Genomic DNA, 24216 nt, shown 5'->3' on the forward strand with positions numbered 1-24216 from the left:
ACTTCTGCACACAAGAGGAATAGTGACTGTTCCTTATTCCACTTAGCTATGTAATAACTAAATTTTTATGCAACTATAAAGCAATTTCATGTTCTATGTAACAACAATGTAGCTATTGTAACGATCACAAAGTATTAGAATTTGATGTGAAGTGTTACTGTATTACCTTGTCTCACTCATTATGAAAATATATTTGTTAGTCATATTGAAGCTGCAAAAGGGGTGTACTCTAATGTTGAGGTGAATCCATGTCCTTCCTGTATCCAAACCATGTGCTCATGATCATAAATTTAGACTAATTCGACTACCTGTTGTAGTTTTTGTTCTTCATCAAATATTTGGCAGCCATCAAATAAATATTTATTTGTTTTCAAATACCCATGCGGTAACACTTTACTTGACACCCAGTATCAGCACGCACGCACGCACGCACGCACGCACGCACGCACGCACACACACACACACACACACACACACACACACACACACACACACACACACACACACACACACACACACACACACTTCCTCCTCTCTCTATCACTCCTGATTAGAGTGACAGGGCCACTTCCCATTGGCTGTGAGAGTGGCCCTCTCCTTTCCAGGGCAGCCAATTTCCCCCTACTCCAGAGCTGATAGGAAACTTTGATTGTCCACTGAGCTTAGGAGAGACAAAGACATTTTTCCTCTCACACTTCACATACCACTCTATTTCATCTCTACAGTGAGACTCATTATTTCCGTGTTTTCTCACCTCTTTTTGCCAATCTGACATTAACTCTTTGTTGTCCCCTTGGTACATGGCCTTACATTGTGAGCCAGATCTGACAGGCAGGAAGTGTCACCGTGGTAACACCTGGTTCCTGCACCCCAGTTAACTTACACCTCAAGCAACCTGGCAGCCTGGCAGCTTGACCCATTGTCCTCTTCCCCACAACCCCCTTAAACAAACGTATCATATACGGTGGCTGTGTGAATTCACATGAGGAGTTTGAAGGGGAACATTTCAGAGAAATAGGATGGATTCAAAAGCGATAGGCCGACAAGCCCTAAAGTGGATGGGGAGTGAAGCATGGCGAAAGACAGAGGGATAGGTAGACATAAAACTTAGAGAGAAATGTGTTGAGAGAGGGAGAGCAGCGAACAGGAAACAGCTCTCTCTCCCCACCCAGCGCTAGCCCTCCCAGCAGACTCTTCCTGTCAGGACTCCACTGTCTTCCTGTCCAGCCATCGGGAATCCCAGCTGGAACATTCCAGCTGTGCAATGGCCTTTTGTAGTCTCTCTCTCTCTCTCTCTCTCTCTCTCTCTCTCTCTCTCTCTCTCTCTCTCTCTCTCTCTCTCTCTCTCTCTCTCTATCTCTCTCTCTCTCACACACACACACACACACACACACACACACACACACACACTCACACACACACACACACACACACACACACACACACACACACACACACACACACACACACACACACACACACCTACACACACATGCACTCTCCCTCTCTTTCACTTTCTCACCCTCTTTCTCTCTCTCTCTCTCTCTCTCTCTCTCTCTCTCTCTCTCTCTCTCTCTCTCTGTGTGTCTCTCACACTGTCTCCATCTCCTGCATCTCTTCTCTGTGACTCTATGAATTTCTATCTGGCATGAATTTCTCTCTAGGTTCTCTGTCTCTCTCTCACACACACACATGCACAAAAAAAGCCATTTAACAGACGACTTAAACTCATGCATGCGTTTAATGTACGGGTCATGCAGGGAATCAAATCCACTATTCTGGTGTCTCTAAGGTACGCGCGCACGTCCACTTCACTTTCCTCATTTGAATGGGTCTACAGTTTAATCATAATTTTATCACTAGGGGTCGCTACATAACAGTACAATAGGGCCCGATTGCTAAAACCGAGCGCTAGCGGGTTGGTAATAACACAAACAGCCTGAGTAACCCCGACAAGCCTTGTTCTGTCTTTACATTCATTCACCATAAGTCACAGAAGATCGTTCTTTATGATGTTGATATTTTGTGAGCAGGGAAATGTTGAAGGCCATTAAGTTAATGACTGTAGGCATACGAATGAAATGGCACACGAATGCATATATGTATGTGCATGCACTCTGGGCCAGGGTGAAAATACCAGGTTTCATGACTTTGTGTCTGACCTTTTCGGAAAGAGAGCTAATCCCGGGATATAATAGACTGGTGCTGATATGGAAAACTGCTGCTACGTTATCTTGGTTGTCTAGGAGACCATCAGAGCACCGGGCGGGTGGATATGCCCCATCAATACAACGTCTATTCCACGTTGTTTCATTGAAATGACGTGAAAGCAACGTTGATTCAACCAGTGTGTGCAGTGGGTCTTTATTAAAAGGGGAGGTTGCGTATACACGATTTCTTGTTGTTGTCATAAGTGTCACATAAATTGTAGATAATGTTCCATGCTCGATTATGAATGGAAACCTGGTTTCTCCCTCTTACAAAACATTGTACTATCTGTGTGGTCAAATGATTAATGTAGACTCTATGGCTACAGCAAAGGGCAGTCATGAGAAACCTGGGTGTCCATGGTGCAGTTTTTGCGGCTAATAGTGTTTGCGAAATATGCGCTCATAAGCCATCAGTAATGAAATATCAGAGTGAAGTAATATTAGGCCCATACCACACCATGTCTATCGTCAGCCTATACCTGTTAAGATTATAGGTCTACACGTAAGACATTGAATAATAATTGTGTTTGAATTGGAATATTTTATTCTAGTGGTAAGAAAGGCAGTGTTAGAGAATACACATATACTAAAACAGCAGGAACTGCTTGTCCACTTGCACTAATAAACTTTTGGCATTTCGGAATCTTTAGTGTAGCCTATTGTATGCGTTATAGTATATATTGTATTTTTAAGTCGATATTGAAGTGGACATAATTGCCATTGATAATACTATGATTAATAGACATAATAATTATATTTTATTACTATTATTAGGCCCATTATTATTATTATTATCATGATTATTATTATTATTATTAATATTGTTATTATTAGTGGTAGTAGTGGAATAGTAGGCCTGTATTAATGTTGTTGTTCTTCGTTTTACTTAGCCTAAGCTAATATTATGACAGTATTATGTTATTGTTTATTTGATTGTTATTTATGGCCATTAATATTATCATTATTAATTGTTCTTATGTGTTAGTTATTATGTTACATTGTGTTTCAAATTTCAACGGTGATAGTTAATATAAGTTACAGGAAGTAGGCTACCATTCAGTATAGAAAGCATATCTGAAAACGCATGCATGGCTACATCCCAGGCAAAGGAGTAAAAAAAACACATTTAGCCTTACCACTTTGCCAATGTAGAGACAACAACCGAGGAGACAGGATTAATCAGTCAGATAACCATCATATCACTTCACTATGATATATGTTTAATACAGCGTGTATTGATATGTAAAGTGTGTGTACCAAAGGCCTATACTCAGTAAACTCATTTAAAAAACCCCAATGGAGCTAATATTGGCTCCAACACCCGGCGCGTAAAACCTGTAAATATTTGTTCATTCTCTGCATCTATCTGTCTCTATCAACCTGCGGGATCTTCCCCCCACAAATGATGCATTAGATGCATTGAATGTATTTCTTGTGCAAGTTTGAAAAGGCGGCGATAATCTGGGAATGAGAGATAAGGAACACCAATTTATTCAGCGGCACTTTGGTCCCTGCTTCCAGCCTCGTTCGGTGCTGACACCCCCAGCAGTTTGCTGATAACGATTAGGCCATTTATTATCTTCACAGAGAACAAAGATTGCCTAGTGCCGATGAAATATTACCCCTGGTAGGCTAATAATCGGAAGAAGAAGGGCCCTGGCATCTAATGCAGCATGCATATATAAATAATAACGTCTCTGCCAAGCGCCGTGCAGACCGGACAAAAACCCTGCTGCAGAACATGTTGAAATTGATAAGAAAGAAACATAGGCTAAATAAATGAATAAATACACAGAATACATGTTCATGTGATTATGATGACCCTATGAAAAATATTATTATTCAATTATTGTTAGGCCTATTATCATTATTAAGTCCTCCGCCTTATAATTATTGTGGCTAATCTTGAACTATAACTTTGTAGGCTATATTGTCATTACGCTCACCTCAAGATAATTTGCTTTAAAATGTCCATAATATAAGCTAGGTGTCACACTATAGGCTAGATTTGGGTGGACAATGTGACGTGTCATATTGTCTGTCTATGAAATATATATGTTTTATAATTTTTTTAATATATTTTTTTTACACAACTTCCAAATAGGAATTGACGCTCTGGGCTGATAAACTTTAAACGGGCGCTCAAACCAAGAGGCTGTTATTTTCGCTGGACAGAGATCACAAGGCTCACGCTGCTCATACGTTTATTGATCTGTCACTAATTGGCATTCTAATTGACTTAATGGTATGTTACGAAATTCTTATTTTAGCCCAACCATTTTGTTTTTGTCAAGTGATGATGGGCTTGTAAATAAACGATAATCTAAACGAAAAGAGCTATTCGTGATGAGTGTTTGATTGTAATTATTAACATTAACAAGTATTATCATAAACTTTGCTGTTGTTGTTGACGTAACTTTATGTAGCCTAAAAGAAATAACTGTTGCTTTTGGGGTGGATACAGTGAAAATAATGGACATTCGAATTGATCTCTTATGTCTGCTCCAAGTTCCCAAATGTTAAGTGCATTTTCAACCTCTAATTTGAATAATGGGATAACAACATCCAGACAGGGGTCGAGTTTACATTTCAAGGAAGGTACAGGCAGGCTGGAGTCACCACTGTGTGCAAGTAGGCCTACGTCTATAATGCTCTATCCAGTTTCAACAAGATATGGTGTCGTCAATTGTGCGCGGTCATTGAATTTGATGTTGTACAAAAACATTTTGAAGAAAATGAAGGCCTATGCGCCATACAGGCTATTTCAAATATGGGCCTATAGGCACAAACTTTTAAATGGCGTCAAAATACAACAACCGTGTAGCCTACATTGGGGAGCTTTTTTCTGCCTCCATGGAGGGTTGCCATAAAGCCATCTTAAGATAACATATAGGCTCATCTCCTGTCTTTCTTTCTCGAGCTGTTCTTCTTTATTTTGTGAAAATCTGATATATGTAGACCAGACCGATTATTATCAGTTTATTTTTCTTTCGATGATTTAATCAACTAGGCCTTTTGGGGATGACAAATAAACTAGTGACAGTGTGTATATTCTTTTCTGATGTCGTTTTTATTCAAGGTCTTATTCATGGACGCAAAACAGAGGTATTTGCAGAAGTGATTTTAAACATTGAAATGAATGCAAGTAATTCTGTCAAAGTTCAATTTTTCTTTATTTTCTTTATGCAAGCTTGGTTTTCTCCTCTTTTTGTGTGTGTGCACTCTAGGGGACACGGCCCGGGATGCAGCAGTCCTTGCACCTGCCTGGCTTTAGCTGCAGCGCACGAGCCTAGGTCGCGTGCAGGAGATTTTGAGGCTTTGCATGTTTTAAAGTTGGTGTTAATGTGTGGGACAGAGTAAAAAGAAGATCGTAGGAGGGAGGTTCGGTCATGGGGTATACCGTATTTCAATCAAAATGAGCGGGGAAGGAATTCATTACATCGGATTGCTGTTGGCCAATTATATTGTGCATGTAGTTTTAGTTTGCTTGAGAGCCAAGCAACCCAAGATAGCTCAATATGTAATATAATCCCAAAAAATCTGAGTCAACTAAACACAATAACCTGATTGGGAAGATGTTTGGTCCAAGTGGATTGGATGACAATAATGAAGCAGTGTCTCTTTCGGAAGCGTTTTTTTCGTATTCACTCAGTTACTGGGTTACTCACCTTGCACGGGTTGGTTGAGTGATACTGACGTGCCACTCTCTCTAACATTCCATAAGGAACTGTTCTGCTTCGACTATGAAGTGGAATTGTTGGCCGGATAAACCTTATGATTAAAAGGGTTTAGGAATGAACACTAGATACCGTGCGTCCCCTCCTTCAAAATCCATATCAAAATGCTCAAAGAAGTCACGACCCGGAAGACAAGATTGGGACTGGTTGACGCACCATAACAACATACATGTCTCCAATGTCTATCAAGTTTTTTTCTTCTCGTTTTCAGCGGAGCTATAGAAAGAAAAAGGGGGAGAGCAGAGCGAGAGAGAGAGAAAGGGAAATAGAGATAACGGGAGAGATAGAGAGAAGGGGGGGGGGGTGCTAAACTGCTTGCCAGCTGACATAACTCTTTTGGGACAGAGGGACACAGCTTCCACAGCAGCATCCCCAACAAACGCGGATTGATTTTTAGGCAGTCCACCACCCATAACTGCGCATAATAGGGAAACGTCAGCGAGAACCACGCAGTGCCAGGCAGGCGAAACCGAGAACCGGTTATAGGCTACCGGACTGAATCTCTCATTACTCCTCTCCCAGACAGAGCAGGACCGAGTCAGTCTGATGGTAAGAGATATTCATTATTTACTATTTACTATTGTTGTTAGTGGAATTATTCAGACATGCTGTAAATTCCTTGCAATCGTGTTACTGGTTGGGGTACATCTTGAAAGACTAGTTGTCCATCAACTGAAATTAAATATGTGAGAGTAGGCTATCCAAGCGTAAAGCTCTTTTTTTATCCATCTGCCTATATATCATTTACAATATACTTGCCTCATAATGATGCATCGTTGACTGCACACATTATAGGCTACAGAGAGCCCTAGTTGGCACCGCACTTGGAGTGGCACCGTCACGGAGTAGCCGTGTTAGAATGTGGGAAGAACAAGAGAGCCTATAAGCTATCACAATAATAACAATAGACTACAATTTCACTGTATTTTATGCAAACAGTTTCTCATGTGTTTATCATATAGTCTTCCATTTATAAGAATTCGTTACGCAGCATGTAATCTAATTCTGCTATTATCTTCTGCTTATGTACTGCATGCACTTCCGTAACATCTATAATTACTACTATCAAGCACGGTTTTCTGGCTTGCAAAACAATAACATCATTTTTTTTAAAAATCAGACTAAATAGAATGCATAGAAACAGTATGCTATAGCTCCTTTCAGTATTCGTTATTACTTGTCTTTGTAACTATTAGGCTGTATAAACCAGGAATATAACACAATGTGATGCATTGAACATGAAGTCATCTGGTCGAGCTAAGGTCCTCCCAAAGACATACCTTCCGCACCATCGATTAGGCTATCATTTGTCCAAATTCAATTCTTCATGGTTTAACAGTGTTATTACGTGGTTATTACGAGCAGCCCAATCAGTTGAATGAACTGACTTCATGTGGTCTGTTTTTTACTAGATGTTCGTGAAGTATTAAAAAGTTCATCACAATTGAACTTTAATTAAACGTGACAATTGCTGTGGCCTTGGGTTATGGAACTGTGGAATTGTGCAGATCTAGGCGAACCAATCACGGGTGTGAGATCAACATCAGCTTCCTGCAGCTTCGTATTGAGATGACGATGTATGTATCCACTAATCACCTGTGCTTTCAAACGCATTAAGACTCCAGTAACCAACCCCCTTTCATCACAAGAAAGGGCAGTAACGTCATGGTCTCAGTGGCCGAATAGAAACAAGGGCGGGACTGTTGTCTCGAGCAGGCAGATTTATTGCCCTCGTGAGACTGTCATCAGCTAATAAAAATGACACTTACACTCGAAACTCAGCATGTGGCCCCTTACCTATCAGTCACCTCACATGCCATACCAGTTAAGCGTCCCTTTTCTGCGTGTGTGTGTCTCAGATAAGTGTGGTCAAGATGATCACTTAGACCTAATATAAATACACTCTCAAACGATATCAAGGCCAGCGAGGTCCATGGAGCCAAAATGTACAGAAGTCCATCCAATAATGGGCCATTATACTATGAACATTTCCTTTGAACATACAGTAGCCAGACTCACCAACTCAGAAAACAGTTAATGCATCTAGTTTAATATGAGGGTGAAACCCTGTTCTGGGTTCGCACTTCCACTAGGATGGGCTGTGAGCTGTCTGCTTCTGTCTACTCTATAGCCCCCAGTGCCCTGTGCTCGATGTAATTACCCATGAGTAAAGGACAATAATGCTTCAGCTGGTTTGTGTCATTCTCCTCTCCCCAGCTCTGCTTATCTTCACAAACCCCTCTGTGGCTTTCTCTACCCCCCCCCCCCCCCCCATCCCCCACCCTCACCCCTCTGAATAATGATGGATGTTGACCATAAGCAAGGGGAACAAACAGGTAGAGAAAGGCAAGCTCATTTCATAGCAGCACCTGTTAATTATTGGAATGGTCTCTGTTGCTCGTACACCAACTCTGGTTCAGTAATAACCGTGTTGTGTTGCTACCATGTTGTTGTCATGTGTTTTTAATCCCAGGCCCCGTCCCCACAGGAGGCTTTTTGCTTTTTGGTAGGACTTCATTGTAAATAAGAATTTGTTCTTATTAACTGACTTGCCTAGTTAAATAACGGTTAAATAATAAATAAATAATAAATAACAACGGTCCGGGTCATTCACCTTACCTTAGCAATGGTCGTAGGGATATCTTCAACATGAGATGTGCCTTTTGTTAAGTAAATCAGGTGTTAAATGGGGTGAAAATGAGACTGGAGTAGGACTTTAAAGCTGACCGCTGCACAGATAGGCCTACAAACCTATGGCAGAAGAGAAAAAGCATCCTGAATTGACATGGTTTTGCTACCATCGTATTGCCTCTTATTCATAACAAATGCCTGTCAATGACATGTATAGCCAATGAACATTTCTTATGGGAATAAATGTTTTCCCTCAGCCATAGGCAGCAAGGAAGGGTTCATGTACTTACATCCAAGGGCTCTACTGCTCTAGTAGGATAGCATCCCCTGTGAGACAATGCTGCTATGTCCTTGAGCGTGGACCCCCCCCCCCCACACACACACACACACACAAACCCATCATCCCGTCCTTTGTTCCAGCACAGATACAAATGGGATTAATGAAGGTATAAATTACAGAGGGGTAAATCCCGCTGAGTAATCCATTTGGCAAACATGCAAAACAACAATGGAGAGGCTGCTTGCTGGGCCTGACCCACCAAGGCCCAGCCACACTGCACAGAGCGGGCTGCGGTACAGAGGAGCACAGCACCGAGGACAGACAACCACACAGACAGACAAACAGCAGCGGTGATGTCAGGGGGAAAAAAGATGACCTGCTATGATCACTATTAGGGTTTGGTCAAGGCAAGATTTGATTTCCTCTTGGTTTACATCGAAAACATGTAGTCGTTGCATTGCCGTTAAATCGATGCATCATAGTTTAGAAAGATCTCTTGTGTTGATGCTTTTTATTCTTTTTTTAATGCAGTCCTGTACTTTTTCATTGAAATATCTTTAGGGAATATCTATGTTGTACTTTAGACCAAAGTGCCACAGAAAACATTGTTTGAAATCTATGTAACTTGACCTGCCAATGAATGACAATTGACAGAGTTGTAAATGATTTCGAAGAAACCTATTTATTAAGACAGATGTCCTCGCTACACCTGACATTTTCAGCTGCTATAGCTCTCATTTCAGGAGAATGTCTGTTATTCGGGTGATTACATAGGGAAACCCCTGGGTGTGTTATGACCCCACATACACTCATTTGTTGATTTTAGAAGTTGACAAGCACAGAGAGCTGAGCTCATCATGTCATGGCCCCTGACCAGATGCCAATGACTGAATGCCAAGCCACACACACTCTCGCGCGCGCGCAAGCACGCACACAAACACCAACATACACACCCTGCAAACATCCTCATATCAAAGCCCAAACTGTCCAAATGCCCTCGTTCTAACATTGCGTTAAGCTATTCATGCATCCTTTTCTTCACAGGTTGAGTATAGTAGCCTAAGTATGTAATTATTTGATTTAGGCTTGGCCAAAATAACACTGTATTTCTATCAGAATAAACAAAGCTTGGTCCTAACTGATCTCGAGGCTTTTTTGGAACGATTGTGAAGTCCATGCGCTGAGATTTTTTTCTGTGACGTCTAGTCGGGGCGTCAGAGAGGCGGCCAGTCTGGGCCCCGAGCTCCGTCCAATTATTGTCTGTCAATCACGCACGCAAACGCAAACACACACACACACACACACACACACACACACACACACACACACACACACACACACACACACACACACACACACACACACACACACACACACACACATTCTTTATTAAAAAAGACATTCAAACATTTTCTTTTTAGTATTTAATATCGTGATGTATGGCACGAAACGTCTTGACTGGCGATTTTTTCCTGGATGCTCTTTCCCCGTATTATTTTGATCAGGTACAGACAGGCCCATAGAATACCTGTGCAAAAGTGTGTAGGCTACAGTATTTCATCACATTATAATAAAATACTACTTGTAGGCTAAACCTAATAACCTCATAACAAGAGCTGGATTATAGACTACATTTTAGGAGGTTCAGTTGGTAGCCTATTATTCAATAGGCTTTTGCTTATGAGTCCTTCTAATCTATTCCTGGTTTGAAATAAATCACAGGTATTTGGGTATGCAGACAGGTATTTGGGTATGTAGAGCGGTTGTAGGACAAAGCCTAGCTGGTTATACCGGCGCACTTGATAAAAGGTTATTGGCGACACTCTGTCTTTATGCCTGTGGTGGACAAGCCTTCTTGTTTCAGCCATAAGGTGAACGTAAACAAGAATTAACAAAGTGTCGCTAATGGTCACCAATTGGTTTTACACAAATGAGGCGGGCCTGACGCCCTGTCTGTACCACCAAGTGAGAAAAAGGGCTCCATTAACATGCAAAAAGTGTTGACTGCTCTAGATCTTAGGCAAAACCAATGTTTTCACAAGAGGAATGTCGTGACTACTAATTAAGACAATTAGGCGCTCACAACAATGGCCTCACTTTCGAAGTCATAAACGGCTCCTCTCCTATTAATCCTAGAGGGACTGAAAATTGGGTTTATATGCATTGCAGGTTCATGTGAACATTCACACTTGCAATTGGTGTTGTTCTACAAGACATTTACATAATTGGCATATAGAATCCTTGTAAAATGTGTCCAAACTGCCGATGCAGTTCTCCACAAGGGCCTATGCTGTAAAACAAGGCAGATGTGAAAACCAACCACTTTACTGTTGAATACAGAATAATAACCAAAAGACTGCTTAATTATTTTATGATGTTTGATAGCATTTCAATTAGCCCACTAAACATGTTGAACATCTAATCTGGTTGGTTTCATTTAACTAGCCTATACAAAATAGCATTGGCATCCACTTTGAATTCAAACTTAGCAATATAATGTTGTGTTATCTAAAGGCAAAACAATCTCAAGGTGGTATGCAAGGCTAAGTGACAACAGCCTATAGGCTACTGCGTTTGCCAGATAATGTAGGCCTAGTTGACTGTTACAGAAATTGTACGGCTTACAATTTACAGTTTCAATTTGCCTCCATCTGGGCTGTCCGTCTCTGAGTGTTGGTAAAATAAGACATTATCAGGGGCAAATTGCTCATTCTGCGAGCTTCACGAGAGAGAAAAGTCCCCCGAGAAATTACACCGCTGATTGATATGTCTTGTAGTTTTTTGGTCCGGGGCATTACTGTTTCGAATGGGAACTGAAAGAGCTGGGATACATGAGCCAATTGCAGCTATACTGATCTGTGATTGGCTTACAGGAGGTCACTGCTCGCTCTTGACTCCGCCCCGGCTCGCTTGATATGGAATTTACTGGCGCCAGTCGCGTCAGTGTACTGCCACAATTCAGTAGGAAAGTGCGCCCGGGTACCTCACGGATCAGGCGTTTCAGAGATTAAAGTGTGTTTGAACAGCTGATCGTAGTCATAGATCAAACTTTCAACAGGTAAATTCAGAATAAATATTTTTTCTCCAATGGAATAAGATTGGATGCATGTGTTATGAGTTTAACATTGCAGCAATGGTGCAATACACTGTAAGTAGTTTTTAAAAAATACAGTTTTGTGGTAAAAGGTCGTCAGTAGGCTATACAATGCTCCTGGGATGATTGAAAATATAGGGAAAACAACAATCTCTTATATTTTGCATACATCGCCGAAGGAGTTGTGCAAAAGAGTCTGGCATCGGGTTGTGTATTAAATTATAAAATGTTGTTGTGTTTCATTTCAGGTGTCAGTAAGAGCCAATAAAACGGATCAAGGATTCTATTTCTGAAGCAAAGAACCTTTAAGGAGAGTGTGCCGAAAACCCGTATGACATCACTACGTCCATCCTTTTCTCCACATTTCGGGACTGTAAAAAGTGCTTAACCCAGGAGAAGGACCACATAAAGATAACTTGTATTTTCAGAAAAAGTACGACGTTTCGGTGATATCTTGGATAAAGTTATCGACGATTTAGGTATGGAAGTCGCAGCCGATCAATCACGGTGGATGGCGCATCATCACGCCGTGTTGAATGGGCAGCACCCGGACTCGCATCACCACAGCTTGGCCCACAACTACATGGAGCCCATGGCGCCGCTTTTGCCCCCAGACGAAGTGGATGTGTTTTTAAACCACTTGGACTCTCAGGGGAACCCCTACTATGCCAACTCCCGGGCCAGGGTTACATACAGCCAGGCACATGGTAAGACGCGCTCAGCCTTGTGACTAAACTGTATTAATTAGGTCCGCTTTATAGCCTTTAGGTCATTGTGAGAGGGTGCAATAAGACAACATGTATCCAACCACCCAGGCTGTTGCTTTAAAACTAATCGACGGTAGGCCTATATTTTTGCCATAACTGATTGTGTGATGTTTAATGCACAAAGACCTTTGGCACAGAACATTTTTCCATTACCAGTAAAAAGTCGTCCATACAGAACCTTGTATTTAAAAACAAATCTATATACGGTATTTTATTCAATATGTGAGAACATAAATGATGTCAACTGAAATACTGTAACACATAGATGTCCATGCGCGTGGCTGTCTCTGGCGCACGGCATGGGTTCATAAAACGAGAATTTCTAGCAAGAGACAGCAAGAGGAAAGGGAAGTATGTCATTTAACCCCTCTGTTGAAGCAGGGGTTTCTAGAGAGAGAGAGAGAGAGAGAGAGGCACTTCCCGGATATAAAATCCAAACGCAAAATTACTAATAACATTATTTAGTCCGAGATCTGGAACTGAGCGACCAACAGGCAATGACCATAGGCAAATAGGAGTTCAGTCGAGGCCTCTACACTGATCCCATTTTCTCCCCGTGGATTTCTTTCTCCCATACATGCTTTCGACAATAAGAGATTGTGTTGCAACAAGCGTAAACATTTACATCTGTAAATATTTTTGTCAAGTAGTCTATGGTACGGAACTGTAGTAGCCTAACTATTGTTTTAGATTTCGCTGGGGACTGTGAAATGGCGTGGTTTTAAAGTCGGTGCCCTGTAGGCTATTTGAATAACCTTTACACTAACAAAAGTATACCTCAATGTCGAGTTTAAATAGTTTGGAATTGACATCAACAGGTGAGGAGACAGCACTTTACGCAGTGTGATAGAACTGGACACATCGCTTTCGATTAGAAAAAAAATAAAATAATATTTCTTATTTACAGCTCGCCTTGGGAGTCCGGTTTGCCGGCCACACCTCATCCACAGTCCCGGCATTCCGTGGCTTGACAGCGGGAAAGCGGCCCTCTCTGCTGCCCACCACCATAACGCATGGGCGGTCAGCCACTTCAGCAAGCCAGGAATGCATCCTGCTAGCTCCGGCTACCCTTGCAGTAGTAGCTCCAGCACTGCTCCGGTGTCTTCCCTCACCCCTGCGTCACACTGCAGCCCGCACCATCTCTACAGTTTCCCTCCTACGCCTCCCAAAGACGTGTCCCCGGACCTCGGCCCTACTTCTCCAACCTCCACCTCGACAAGAATGGACGAAAAGGAGTCCATCAAATACCAAGTGTCACTGGCAGAAGGAATGAAATTGGAGGGTTGCAGTCCTCTCCGCAACAGCTTGGCTTCGATGAGTGCCCAAACTCCCGCAACACACCACCCCATCCCGACCTACCCATACTCTCTCCCAACACCACACGAATACGGCGGCAGTCTCTTCCACCCCGGTAGCCTGCTGGGTGGATCTTCATCCAGCTTTACGCCGAAGTGTAAAAGCAAAGCCCGGTCGTGCTCAGGTGAGTTTCATAAGTCTATTCCTAAACGTACCTTGCACATAAGGAGTCTTGTATAGCCTAATTATGAAATGTTAAGGTATACAAATATTTGGAGTCCATGTTAGGACATTTTAAACCAGTGTCAGGCCTATGTTTTGTCAAAACGCTTTGGAAGCGCATGGATTTCTGTCAGGGCCCAAACAATAAGTAACATTTAGCTTGTTCTAAATGTATTTTACTTGTAGGGGTATGAATGCTTTAATCTTCAAGAAATAGATTGGGTGGTCCTGTAAATGTTTCACTGTCGAACAGTGGCTGTTAACCTCAGGTTATTTTACCCGCAGCGCTTCTCACCTTCCCAAACCTGTCCCAGTGGCTCTTATCTCTGTTCCATCGCATTCGTCACCACTTGTAAACACCGTCCACTTAAATGAAATGATTAAGCATTTGACATGAAACGGCTAATATTTGAATCGCAAATATTCAGGTTTGAACATGATTAAACACTTTTGAGTCGAGGCAAGGAGATAACGGCCTAAAGTCAAACAATCACCAAAATGAAAATACGGATTTCAACGTGAAACATTTATTTATTGTCAATAATTTGGCTTATAGTCTAGTTGGCATAATTATTATAAAGAGGGTGCTGAATATAATAATATTTCAATAGAATATGTAATAATACCTATTGTGAATGTTTTTATTAGTAGGCCTGTTGAAAGTGCTACGTGGCCTAGGCCTATAATAAGCATGTCTGACAGGCCTATCAGATTTAAAAAATAACGTTTTTTTATTACAAAATTGCACGAATGGTAACCTAATCATTCTTTTGAAACCATATTCAATGTGGTCGTGTTTATGTTTATCTTGGCTGGTTGGCTGGATGCTGAAAATAAATGCCACCGATGCCCTTGTTTGGCAGAAGCTTAAAAAATGCAGGAGTCACGACGCTCTGGCGACTCCTGCCATATCCTGTATACCTTGAGTGAACAAATCACGACCTCCACCGTCCACTGCTCGCCCCAATACTAACAAAGCGCTGTCGGGACGCGCTGTCACAGGCGACAGAGCCCTGCTGTTTGTGTTTTTAGGCATGGCCTTGGCCCAGTGCGCTGAGATAGTGAGAAAGAATCAAGCCCAGGGAGATGAAAGGATGATTAACACTAGTAGTAATGACCATATCAAAGACAACAAAGTCATAATACAATAATAATAATTGATAATAAGGTTATGATATTGCAGTAATAACCGTTACTCTTATAGCAGTTTCGGTTCTCCCGAAAAGAGCACATCACCTTCAGATAAATATATGAAAATATTAGATCGTTAATTACATAGTTAATCAAGCCATCACATGAGCTCATAGGGAGACATTTATCATTACATTTTGCTCAGACTAATTAACTCAAAGTTAATTATGCTGTGGGTCTGGTGTCCAAAAATGATTTGAATGTGGAGTCTCACTAACTGTTCGTTAGTGTATAGAGATATTAGCAAACAACTGTCTTCATTTGGATTATCACTACAGATCAAAGTGTTATTATCTGATGTATGCTCAGTAGTTCAATCATTTGTGGATGGGAGATTGGTTATGCAAATGTTTTAATTAAAACGGTATCCACAAATCTTTTAAAGGGATTATTTTGTGCAAGAGCATTGTAACTATCACAACAGAGAAATACACATGAACTTGAAGCTTCCCTTACAGATCCAGAATCAGTAACTCGCACAAGGCCTGCCATTCCTTTATCAGTCCCAAAGTCTGATGGAGCCCTGATTGATTGTTGTATGAAATGCCACATTGACATTTCAGCAGTCAGCACCTACCTTACACAACAGTGTGGCTTCCTGTTTAAATAACCTTAAACTAGCCCTCACCTACATACCTCCTCCCTGGAATGGCAATGGCCTCAGTCTTTCTACTATACTCTCGGCCAGTGGGATTTCAGTGTTCTCTCCCCAAGGAACTTCCCAAATTACACAACAATTCAACAGCTTTTGTATTTTTGGAGCTGGAAGGCGATGTTGTATTGATACTGGTGCCTCTGCTGGACTGACAAAACAGGGAGAGAGAGTCAAACACTCAGAATACACTTCAAAAGGAGCGTTGCCATTGTCCAGAGCAGATCCCTTTCTCGGGTTTAGGTGGGACTATGGGTGTTGCTGACATTATAATAGGAATAAAGGCACGATGCTCTAGGGAGAGAGAGACATGAATTAAACAAGGCCATTTTGGTCGAGGTTCAGCAACGGCCCATTTGACTGAGCCTGTGCATTATATCACAGTGCAACCTGTAAGAGGAGAGAGAGAGAGAGAGAGAGAGAGAGAGAGACAGACAACACCCACTGTCTTTCTGCAGCTGAAGATGTAGAAGTGGGTGAAAAGACTTGAACCCTGAACACACCAGAAGAGGGTCACCACTAAATGGGTCACAGTAGCTGCCAGGCACACAAACAGAAACCTAACAATGAAAAGATTTTGTAAATAATTTCAAAAGTCATGAGTAAAGGGAAACATAGAAACCGGGCTGGTATAAAGTGATACTGAGCTATAATTTGGGCACCTATTTGTTGGAGACCACAATGTGGTCAGGCCCACATTTAATACCACCACCACCACCAGCACCACACTCTTCTGTTTCCTCTCATGTGTGCCCACAGCACATGAATTATGTAGCTCTAATTTGATGGTGTCTCACATTCATCTGTTTGGACACCTTTGGACACGTCCTGGCTGTCTCTGGGCTTCCTACCCTGGATCACTTTACATACAGGTGTCTGTGTCCATGGCGATTCGCCCTGAACCAAACTGTACAAATGACAGTCATATGGGATTGTCTTTGGCTGGTACACCTGCACACTGATATGTACACAGAGACACTGTCCTCCCAGTGTGTGTGTGTGTTTGTGTGTGTGTGTGTGTGTGTGTGTGTGGGGGGGGGCTTGGACTTCATATTACACTACTAATGAAGAGTGTGTCCAGTAGGCTCTTGATTTCCTCTGTGTCCTCCTGGCGGCTATTGTTTTCAATGTGAATCTGTTACTGTTTAGCTTTTGATGGAGTGTGAACTTTTTAATTATATAAATGTTCCTTTGTCTTCCCTCCACTTGAATTCTGCTCAGAGGGGCGCGAGTGTGTCAACTGCGGTGCCACCTCCACCCCGCTGTGGCGGCGGGACGGGACGGGCCACTACCTGTGTAACGCCTGCGGCCTGTACCACAAGATGAACGGCCAGAACAGACCTCTCATCAAGCCCAAACGCAGACTGGTGAGTCCCCATCTCGCTCCCGTCTACCCTTCCACATCTGAGAAAGGGGGCCAAAATAGAGCACGAAGCAGATACCGCCAGGACAATTCCAGGAAAGTTGTATTTTCCCTATGATCTTCCTGGAATTGTTTGTCCCTCGCACCCCCTGGTGATTGCCTACACCGCCTGTTACAATACTGCTACTATTGCCATTTTAACTGCTATCATTAGTGCTGATACTGCTGATACTGTCACTGATCCCAATGCCCATGCTGCTTTGGTTATCACCATGCTGAAGTGAGTGAAAAACAGTGCACACACACAAATACTTTGTCCAGTGTTTCTGCACAGGCATTTAAGAGCAAGGGTTATTCTGAGCCCTGTTATTTCTAATGCACATACGCCTATATATTTTCCTTGTCTCAGGTGGGCTGAATTATTATTGTATGTTTAATTTACAAGTTATTATTACAATACATTTTTTCCCCAAATTATACTGGTTCCTGATTATTTTGAAAAGGTTTATTTGTTAATTTTATATTCAGACCTCTGATTAGGATTCATCATTTTGATTGTATAGGATAGGCCTACTTAACATCTTGTACTTTTTAAGACATTCAAGTTGTGAGAAGTGACTTCATTTCAGTGGCAGTTCAAGGCACATTCCAAATGCTAACTTTTGGGTAGCTCCAAACATTTACGCATTAATATGCAATGGATTTAGATTGATATAAACTTTGAATTCGTTACTTACATTTTGCTAAAACATATTTTAATTGATTTATATAAGGAACTTTTCTACCCTGTTTACCTCTAATGATCAGTAGGGTTTACCCGCCACATCTCATTTCTGTATGGGCTAGATCTGAATAGTTTTGTTCTGACATAATTAAATCATACTACTATACATAGGGCTAATGGGAATATTTCAATCAATAGCTAATACCTTACTATCTAATTAAATGGACACTCGTTATGCATCCGTCCAGTCATGCAGTTCCAAAGACGCAATAGTTGGATCACCAAATTGTAGCCCAATTCACTCGTGTTGTTAAATGTTTTAATTTACAGGTGTAGGCTAACCCACGCGGTGGCCCATTTGAAATATCATAATTGTTTAACACATTGCAATGGTCGCCTGAGTTTGTCTTTGCCTAGGTTTTCTTCCATTGAGATACATGTAATGGGATGGAGAACATTGCGAATGTTGTTTTTTATTTCTATAACTGTCTTTTTGAAATATATTGTAACAGACTGTATTAGCGTTATTGTCAGCATTAGTGGAACAAGTAGGCTATAAGTCATTTTAGCGCAGCTTGGTGTAAATACGCGCGCCTCTGACTCGTTCTCCCGATGAGAAGTCCATTACATTTTCCATTTGTCGGTCTGTGGCCACAGCTTTGCATTTTCAACTCAAGTGTTTTCAGAGTTCTGTTCAAAGGGCATCCAGTTGTTTCCTATTCGGATATCTGCCCCGGCACGATAAGGAAGCCAGGCTCCCGGGTGTTTCCGCCTTCAACAAATACCGCTGCATTTTGTATGGACCCGGCAGGCCAGACTTTTACAATATACTGTAAAGCGATTATCATAACACTATAGGACCCAGTTATGTGTGAAGAGAGAGAGAGAACGTGAGGGGCGGGATGGTGGTGGGGATTGGAAAATAAATGTATTTATGTTCTTGGTCTCTTGTTTGCTAGTCATGCTCGGTTGGCACTGGCTCAAGCTTTATGCGCCGGAATGCGATGTGTTTTTTGTTGTAGTAGTATTCTATTTGTCTGCTTTTTAAATTCCGTCCGTCGCCATCCTAGTTTTTATTCGGGATGTTTTGCATGAACCACTGTCATAAAACCCAAAATTAATTAAAATAAATAGATAGGCCTACATGCAATATACATGGCTGTAGTGTTATTGTATTGTGAGCCTAAATGTTTCTTATTATGTATGAAGAATAGATCTGTAATGGACACAAAGCGCATTGGCAGACAGGGTCCTGGTCTTATAGACGCCTATAGTCCGAGTCGTTTGATTCTCTGGATCAAGGGAAGGGAGAATCATCCGTAGAGACGGTATAAATTATTAATGAGCCCTATCTAATTTTTTTATTAAATGAATTATGACAGCAGAAATTGGTACAAGAGAGAAACAACGCATTTCAGAGAAACAGCTTTTGTAGCATTGCACAAATTGGAACATTGAATTAAGCTTGTGTAAATCACAGAATATATTCAATTAAACAAATACAGATGTGACTCCCTGTAAGCAATTTCATGAGTCTAACAGGCGCTGGCCTGGCTTTGAAGTTATTTGTGAATGTAGCCCTGAGAGTGGGACATTACAATAGGCTATAAAACGAGATGTTTTAAGTTTTAAACGCAGAAATATCCTATAGGCAAAATTCCCGAATGAACATTTGAAATGTAAAGGCCTAGCCTATATTAGGCTATGCCTTAGGCTACGCCTACATGGCTATGGTAGTTAATTTCAATAATCGTATTCATGTCATGTTCACTTTCCTCGTTGATCTCTGTTGCCTAAGCTAATACAATCGTCAAATCAGCGAACATTTGAATGGCTTTATTCATAATGTAGCCTATTAACGTTCTGCCTTTTTCTCCTCCTCAGTCCGCTTCGAGACGAGCTGGCACCTGCTGCGCTAACTGTCAGACCACCACCACCACCCTTTGGAGGCGTAACGGCAATGGCGACCCGGTGTGCAACGCCTGCGGGCTCTACTATAAACTGCACAACGTAAGTAGCCTAACCGCTTACATAGAAACTGCGGGGCGAGCTGGTCAAGTGGGCGGACAGCTTGTATCGATTTAGGAGCGGGGGCGAGAGATGCAAAGCCTGCTTTCCCTGTGAAGCAGAACCCGCGGTCGTTTTTTCCCTTTTTATTAATCCATCTTTGTTTCAATGGGGGGTGTTACTCCCAGGAGAGGCTAGAGGGTGGGACTGTCATTCTGGGTAACGCGTCAGTTACATTGATGTCAGGGTAACGCGTCAGTTACATTGATGCGAAATTGTCTGAGAGTAGCCCTTTCAGATCCAGCATGGCTTCCAGTCCTGTGTGTTCATGTTTAGTGAGATAATTATATACAATAGCCTAACAGGCTCATGCCTTTTATTGTGGCTTGATCATCCAATGCCTGTTAAATCTGTTCCACAACATTTATGGCACATCAGATTTTCCCCCTCGTGTTTATTAAGAAGGCAACATGTTTTCCATCATAGTTGTTTGGAGTTTTCTAAATGATCTAAAAGTACGAATTACACTTGACATAATTGATTATAAAATCACTAAGAGTGCAAGAAAATGTCCAATGACTAATAATTGAGTTATGAACAGTTAAAAAAAAAGAAACACAGTTTAAAAAAAAAACTTTACTTAACTAGGCAAGTTAGTTAAGAACAAATTCTTACTTACAATGACAGCCTACTGGGGAACAGTGGGTTAACTTCCTTGTTCAGGGGTAGAACGACAGAATTTTGCCTTGTCAGCTCAGGGATTTGATCCAGCATCCTTTTGGTTACTGACCCAACACTCTAACAACTAGGCTACCTGCCACCCCCAGGTGGACTATTTGATTTTGAAACCCACATAATATTAACATGAAGCCTATATGTAGTAGCCTATATATATTTTTATATATATTTTTAACCTTTATTTAACTATATTACTCAAGGCTTGTCTGACTACTCCTTAGCTAACATCCTTCCTCCCTGGCCTCTCCACAGGTCAACAGGCCAATGACCATGAAGAAGGAGGGCATCCAGACACGAAACCGCAAGATGTCCAGCAAGTCCAAGAGGGGCAAGCGGTCCGGAGATGGCTACGATGAGCTGTCCAAATGCATGCATGACAAGTCCTCTCCCTTCGGCGGTGGCCCCGGCCTGGCTGGACACATGACCCACATGGGCCACCTTCCCCCCTTCAGCCACTCCGGACACATGCTGCCCACTCCCACTCCCATCCACCCTTCGTTCGGCCATCCTCACCATCACTCTGGACGGTCGCCGGCCTGGGCTGAGCACTGAAACCTCCTGAAGCCCCTCCATCACCCCTCCACCATATCATCACCACGACTGCTTCTGTTTCTAGAGGAGGAATTGGGCTCACTGTCAGTAGGACATTGTTTTGCCTGGCCTCATTTAGAGAATGATGGAGAGGAGACGTGACTGAAGGGAGAGAGAACGTGAGAGGGCGACGGTGAAGTGGAACGTGGGCGTGTTGAGTTGCTCCCTTTAAGTTGCCTTTTTTTACTGAGTCACTTTGGTACCCCTCCCACCCCATGAGAGAAAATATGTGAGGTATTAGGAGAACCACTGCTTTCCCCTCCTGAACCTCTGTAGTGTAATGAGACCAGCCCCCCCCCCCCCCCCTCCCTTCCGCCTCTGTCCTGGCTGTTGTGGACAGACTGTTGACACCGTGGGTATGAGAGACTTTCTGAACCAGCCTCCCCACACACACACACACACACACACACACACACACACACACACACACACACACACACACACACACACACACACACACACACACACACACACACACACACACACACACACACACACACACACACACACACCACTGACCCCTTACCCCTCACATGCTGGAATACACACCACCCACCTGGTCCCCCTGGACTTTATTGGGAAAAAGAAGCAAGCAAACAGAAAGTTTATATAAAGTTAATAATTGTTATTATTGTTGTTATAATTGATGTTATACTAGTTGTTATGATAATTTATTTTCACTCTTTTTGCTTTCTTCAGAACACAAGGATATTGTTACGATTATAATTTCATTGTTATTATGTAAAGAAAAGAACACAGACTTATCTTACACGAGACATTGTTCCTGAGCTGTACGTTTTTATCATTTTTCCATCTCACAAAATAAAGGAAATAAAGTTTAAATACTAAATAATGTCACTGAGTCCTTGAAACGTGAACTGTATCGTGTCTCTGTCTCTCTCTCACTGTCTCTCGCTCTGTCTATTGGAGTGTCAGTGTGAATTCCAGTGTCGGGGAAGAGGTTCTGATTTCTGCTATATTTCTAAGTGATATCAGATGTAATGAAGCCAGCTCTATGATCCCCAAAGCGCAGTAATGGTTTTGTTGTGCTCCTCCCCTGAGTGATGTGCTGCTGTTTATAGAAGGCTTCTTTGTGGAGCTCAGGCCCCAGGGTGCACCAGTGTGACCCAGACAGCAGGCTCCAAACCCAGGGTGAGCACAGGGCTCCCACGTCACACACTAACGCGTACACATGTCCTACAGAAATACACATTTTCGGTTCATATTACAGTTTTTTTCTATCGCTTTGGTGCGATTTTCACAAGTACAGTATGTGGTACATTTTCACAACACTTAGTACAAAACAAGGCAGTTGTTTAAAAATTCTAAGCACATTTTCAATTGACTAAGTACGACACACAAAATCACAGTCCCTTTTTCACCAAACTTAGTCAGTGTTTCATCTAGAAATACATATTTCACATTGGAATACATGTTCATATAAAGTCAGTTGCTTTTCACAATGCAATGCTCCCATTACCTTTGATATGATTGTCTTCTCATCTGTTAAAATACATTTGACTATTACTTAATCCGACTGCTCTTAATTGATAATCACTTAACTATTTGGTAAACCTACAGCTTTTAAAGTGGTTTGCCTGTTTCACACTGCTTCACAAAAATTGTACTGGCAAAAAGAGTACTGTAATACTGTAATATATACAATTTACGTAGAAGACGGTTTTATCCAACATGAAAACAGTCCACAAGTCTGGTGTTGCTAGGGCCATGCTCTTATGAAATAAGCAATGTACAGGACCACTACAACACACAAGTACAACCAATACTGTAAAATACAATACACAGCTTCAATATAGACGGAAGATGTATGATTGCCATCCCCATGAGCGTACCACCCTCCTTCAGGCCATGGATGAGGCATGACATCATTTCAATCCAGACCTATGTCAGGCATTCTCCCCAGGTGCATGAACAATGAGGACATTTACTGCGATTTCCATGAGAACTTATAGCCAAATACTCAAGACAAGCTTGATGCAAACATTTAGTTTCTTTCATTTAGTTTGTTTGAATACATTGTGAAAGATGTCTTCAGTGGAAATTTGATGTTCAGTCAATTTTAGTGGGTAGTATTGCCTAATGTGAACAGTGTAATTAATGTACAGAAATTTACAGTACAGCAAATTGCATTCAAAGGAGAATTTTTAAACATGTATCTTGATTTTTTTTCTATTGAATTAACTGGTTGTTGTGTGTTTTGGTGATTAAATCGATGTTCTTATGGTATTTTACATATGGTATTTTACAGTAAAGTTATTGTTTGGATCAATGGCTGTGCAGTAAAATATGTCTCATAACAAAATGAATGCACAATAAATGGTTTTGAATATAGTACTTGCTGCGTTACAAGTATTAATAGTTTGGAGTTTTGTGCTAAGAGTTTGGAAAATTCACCACATATTTGTGAAAATAGCACCAAAGCGATTGAACAAAAACTTTATTCCTCCCTTATTTGCATCTCGATTCCTCGTGTCCCTCTCCCAGAATGCCCCTCTCTGGGCCACAGCGCGGTGATTGGAGTGAGAGGAAGGACAGAAGGTCTTTAGTGGGAGAGAAAAGAGGAAGGAAAGGCAATCAGGCGACCTGTGAGCAAACACATGGGAGGTTGTTTGGACCCCTCACACGCAGATGTGCTTGCAGCTGAGGACTGCAGGAAATAGCTCTCAACTCTCTCTCCCTCCGTCTGCTGTTT

General features: G+C 41.8%; 1 protein-coding gene across 5 annotated transcripts; it reads left to right on the forward strand.

The window, feature by feature from the left end:
* Positions 1-6281: 6281 nt before the first annotated feature.
* LOC106582928 (GATA-binding factor 2) lies at positions 6282-22353 on the forward strand. 5 transcript variants are annotated; one of them, XM_014166557.2, is made up of 6 exons: positions 6282-6496; positions 12201-12659; positions 13627-14199; positions 17290-17447; positions 20052-20177; positions 21165-22353. In XM_014166557.2, exons 2-6 carry the CDS (start codon positions 12434-12436, stop codon positions 21462-21464), a joined length of 1383 nt encoding a protein of 460 aa, XP_014022032.1. In that variant the 5' UTR covers positions 6282-6496; positions 12201-12433; the 3' UTR covers positions 21465-22353. The 5 variants fall into 5 exon arrangements, with proteins under 5 accessions (XP_014022032.1, XP_014022031.1, XP_014022034.1 ...); XM_014166556.2 differs by lacking the exon at positions 6282-6496 and adding an exon at positions 11775-11916; XM_014166559.2 differs by lacking the exon at positions 6282-6496 and adding an exon at positions 11775-11916 and having other exon boundaries at positions 17302-17447.
* Positions 22354-24216: the final 1863 nt, after the last annotated feature.

Source organism: Salmo salar, chromosome ssa22 (genome assembly GCF_905237065.1).
Source record: "Salmo salar chromosome ssa22, Ssal_v3.1, whole genome shotgun sequence".
Taxonomy (NCBI): domain Eukaryota; kingdom Metazoa; phylum Chordata; class Actinopteri; order Salmoniformes; family Salmonidae; genus Salmo; species Salmo salar.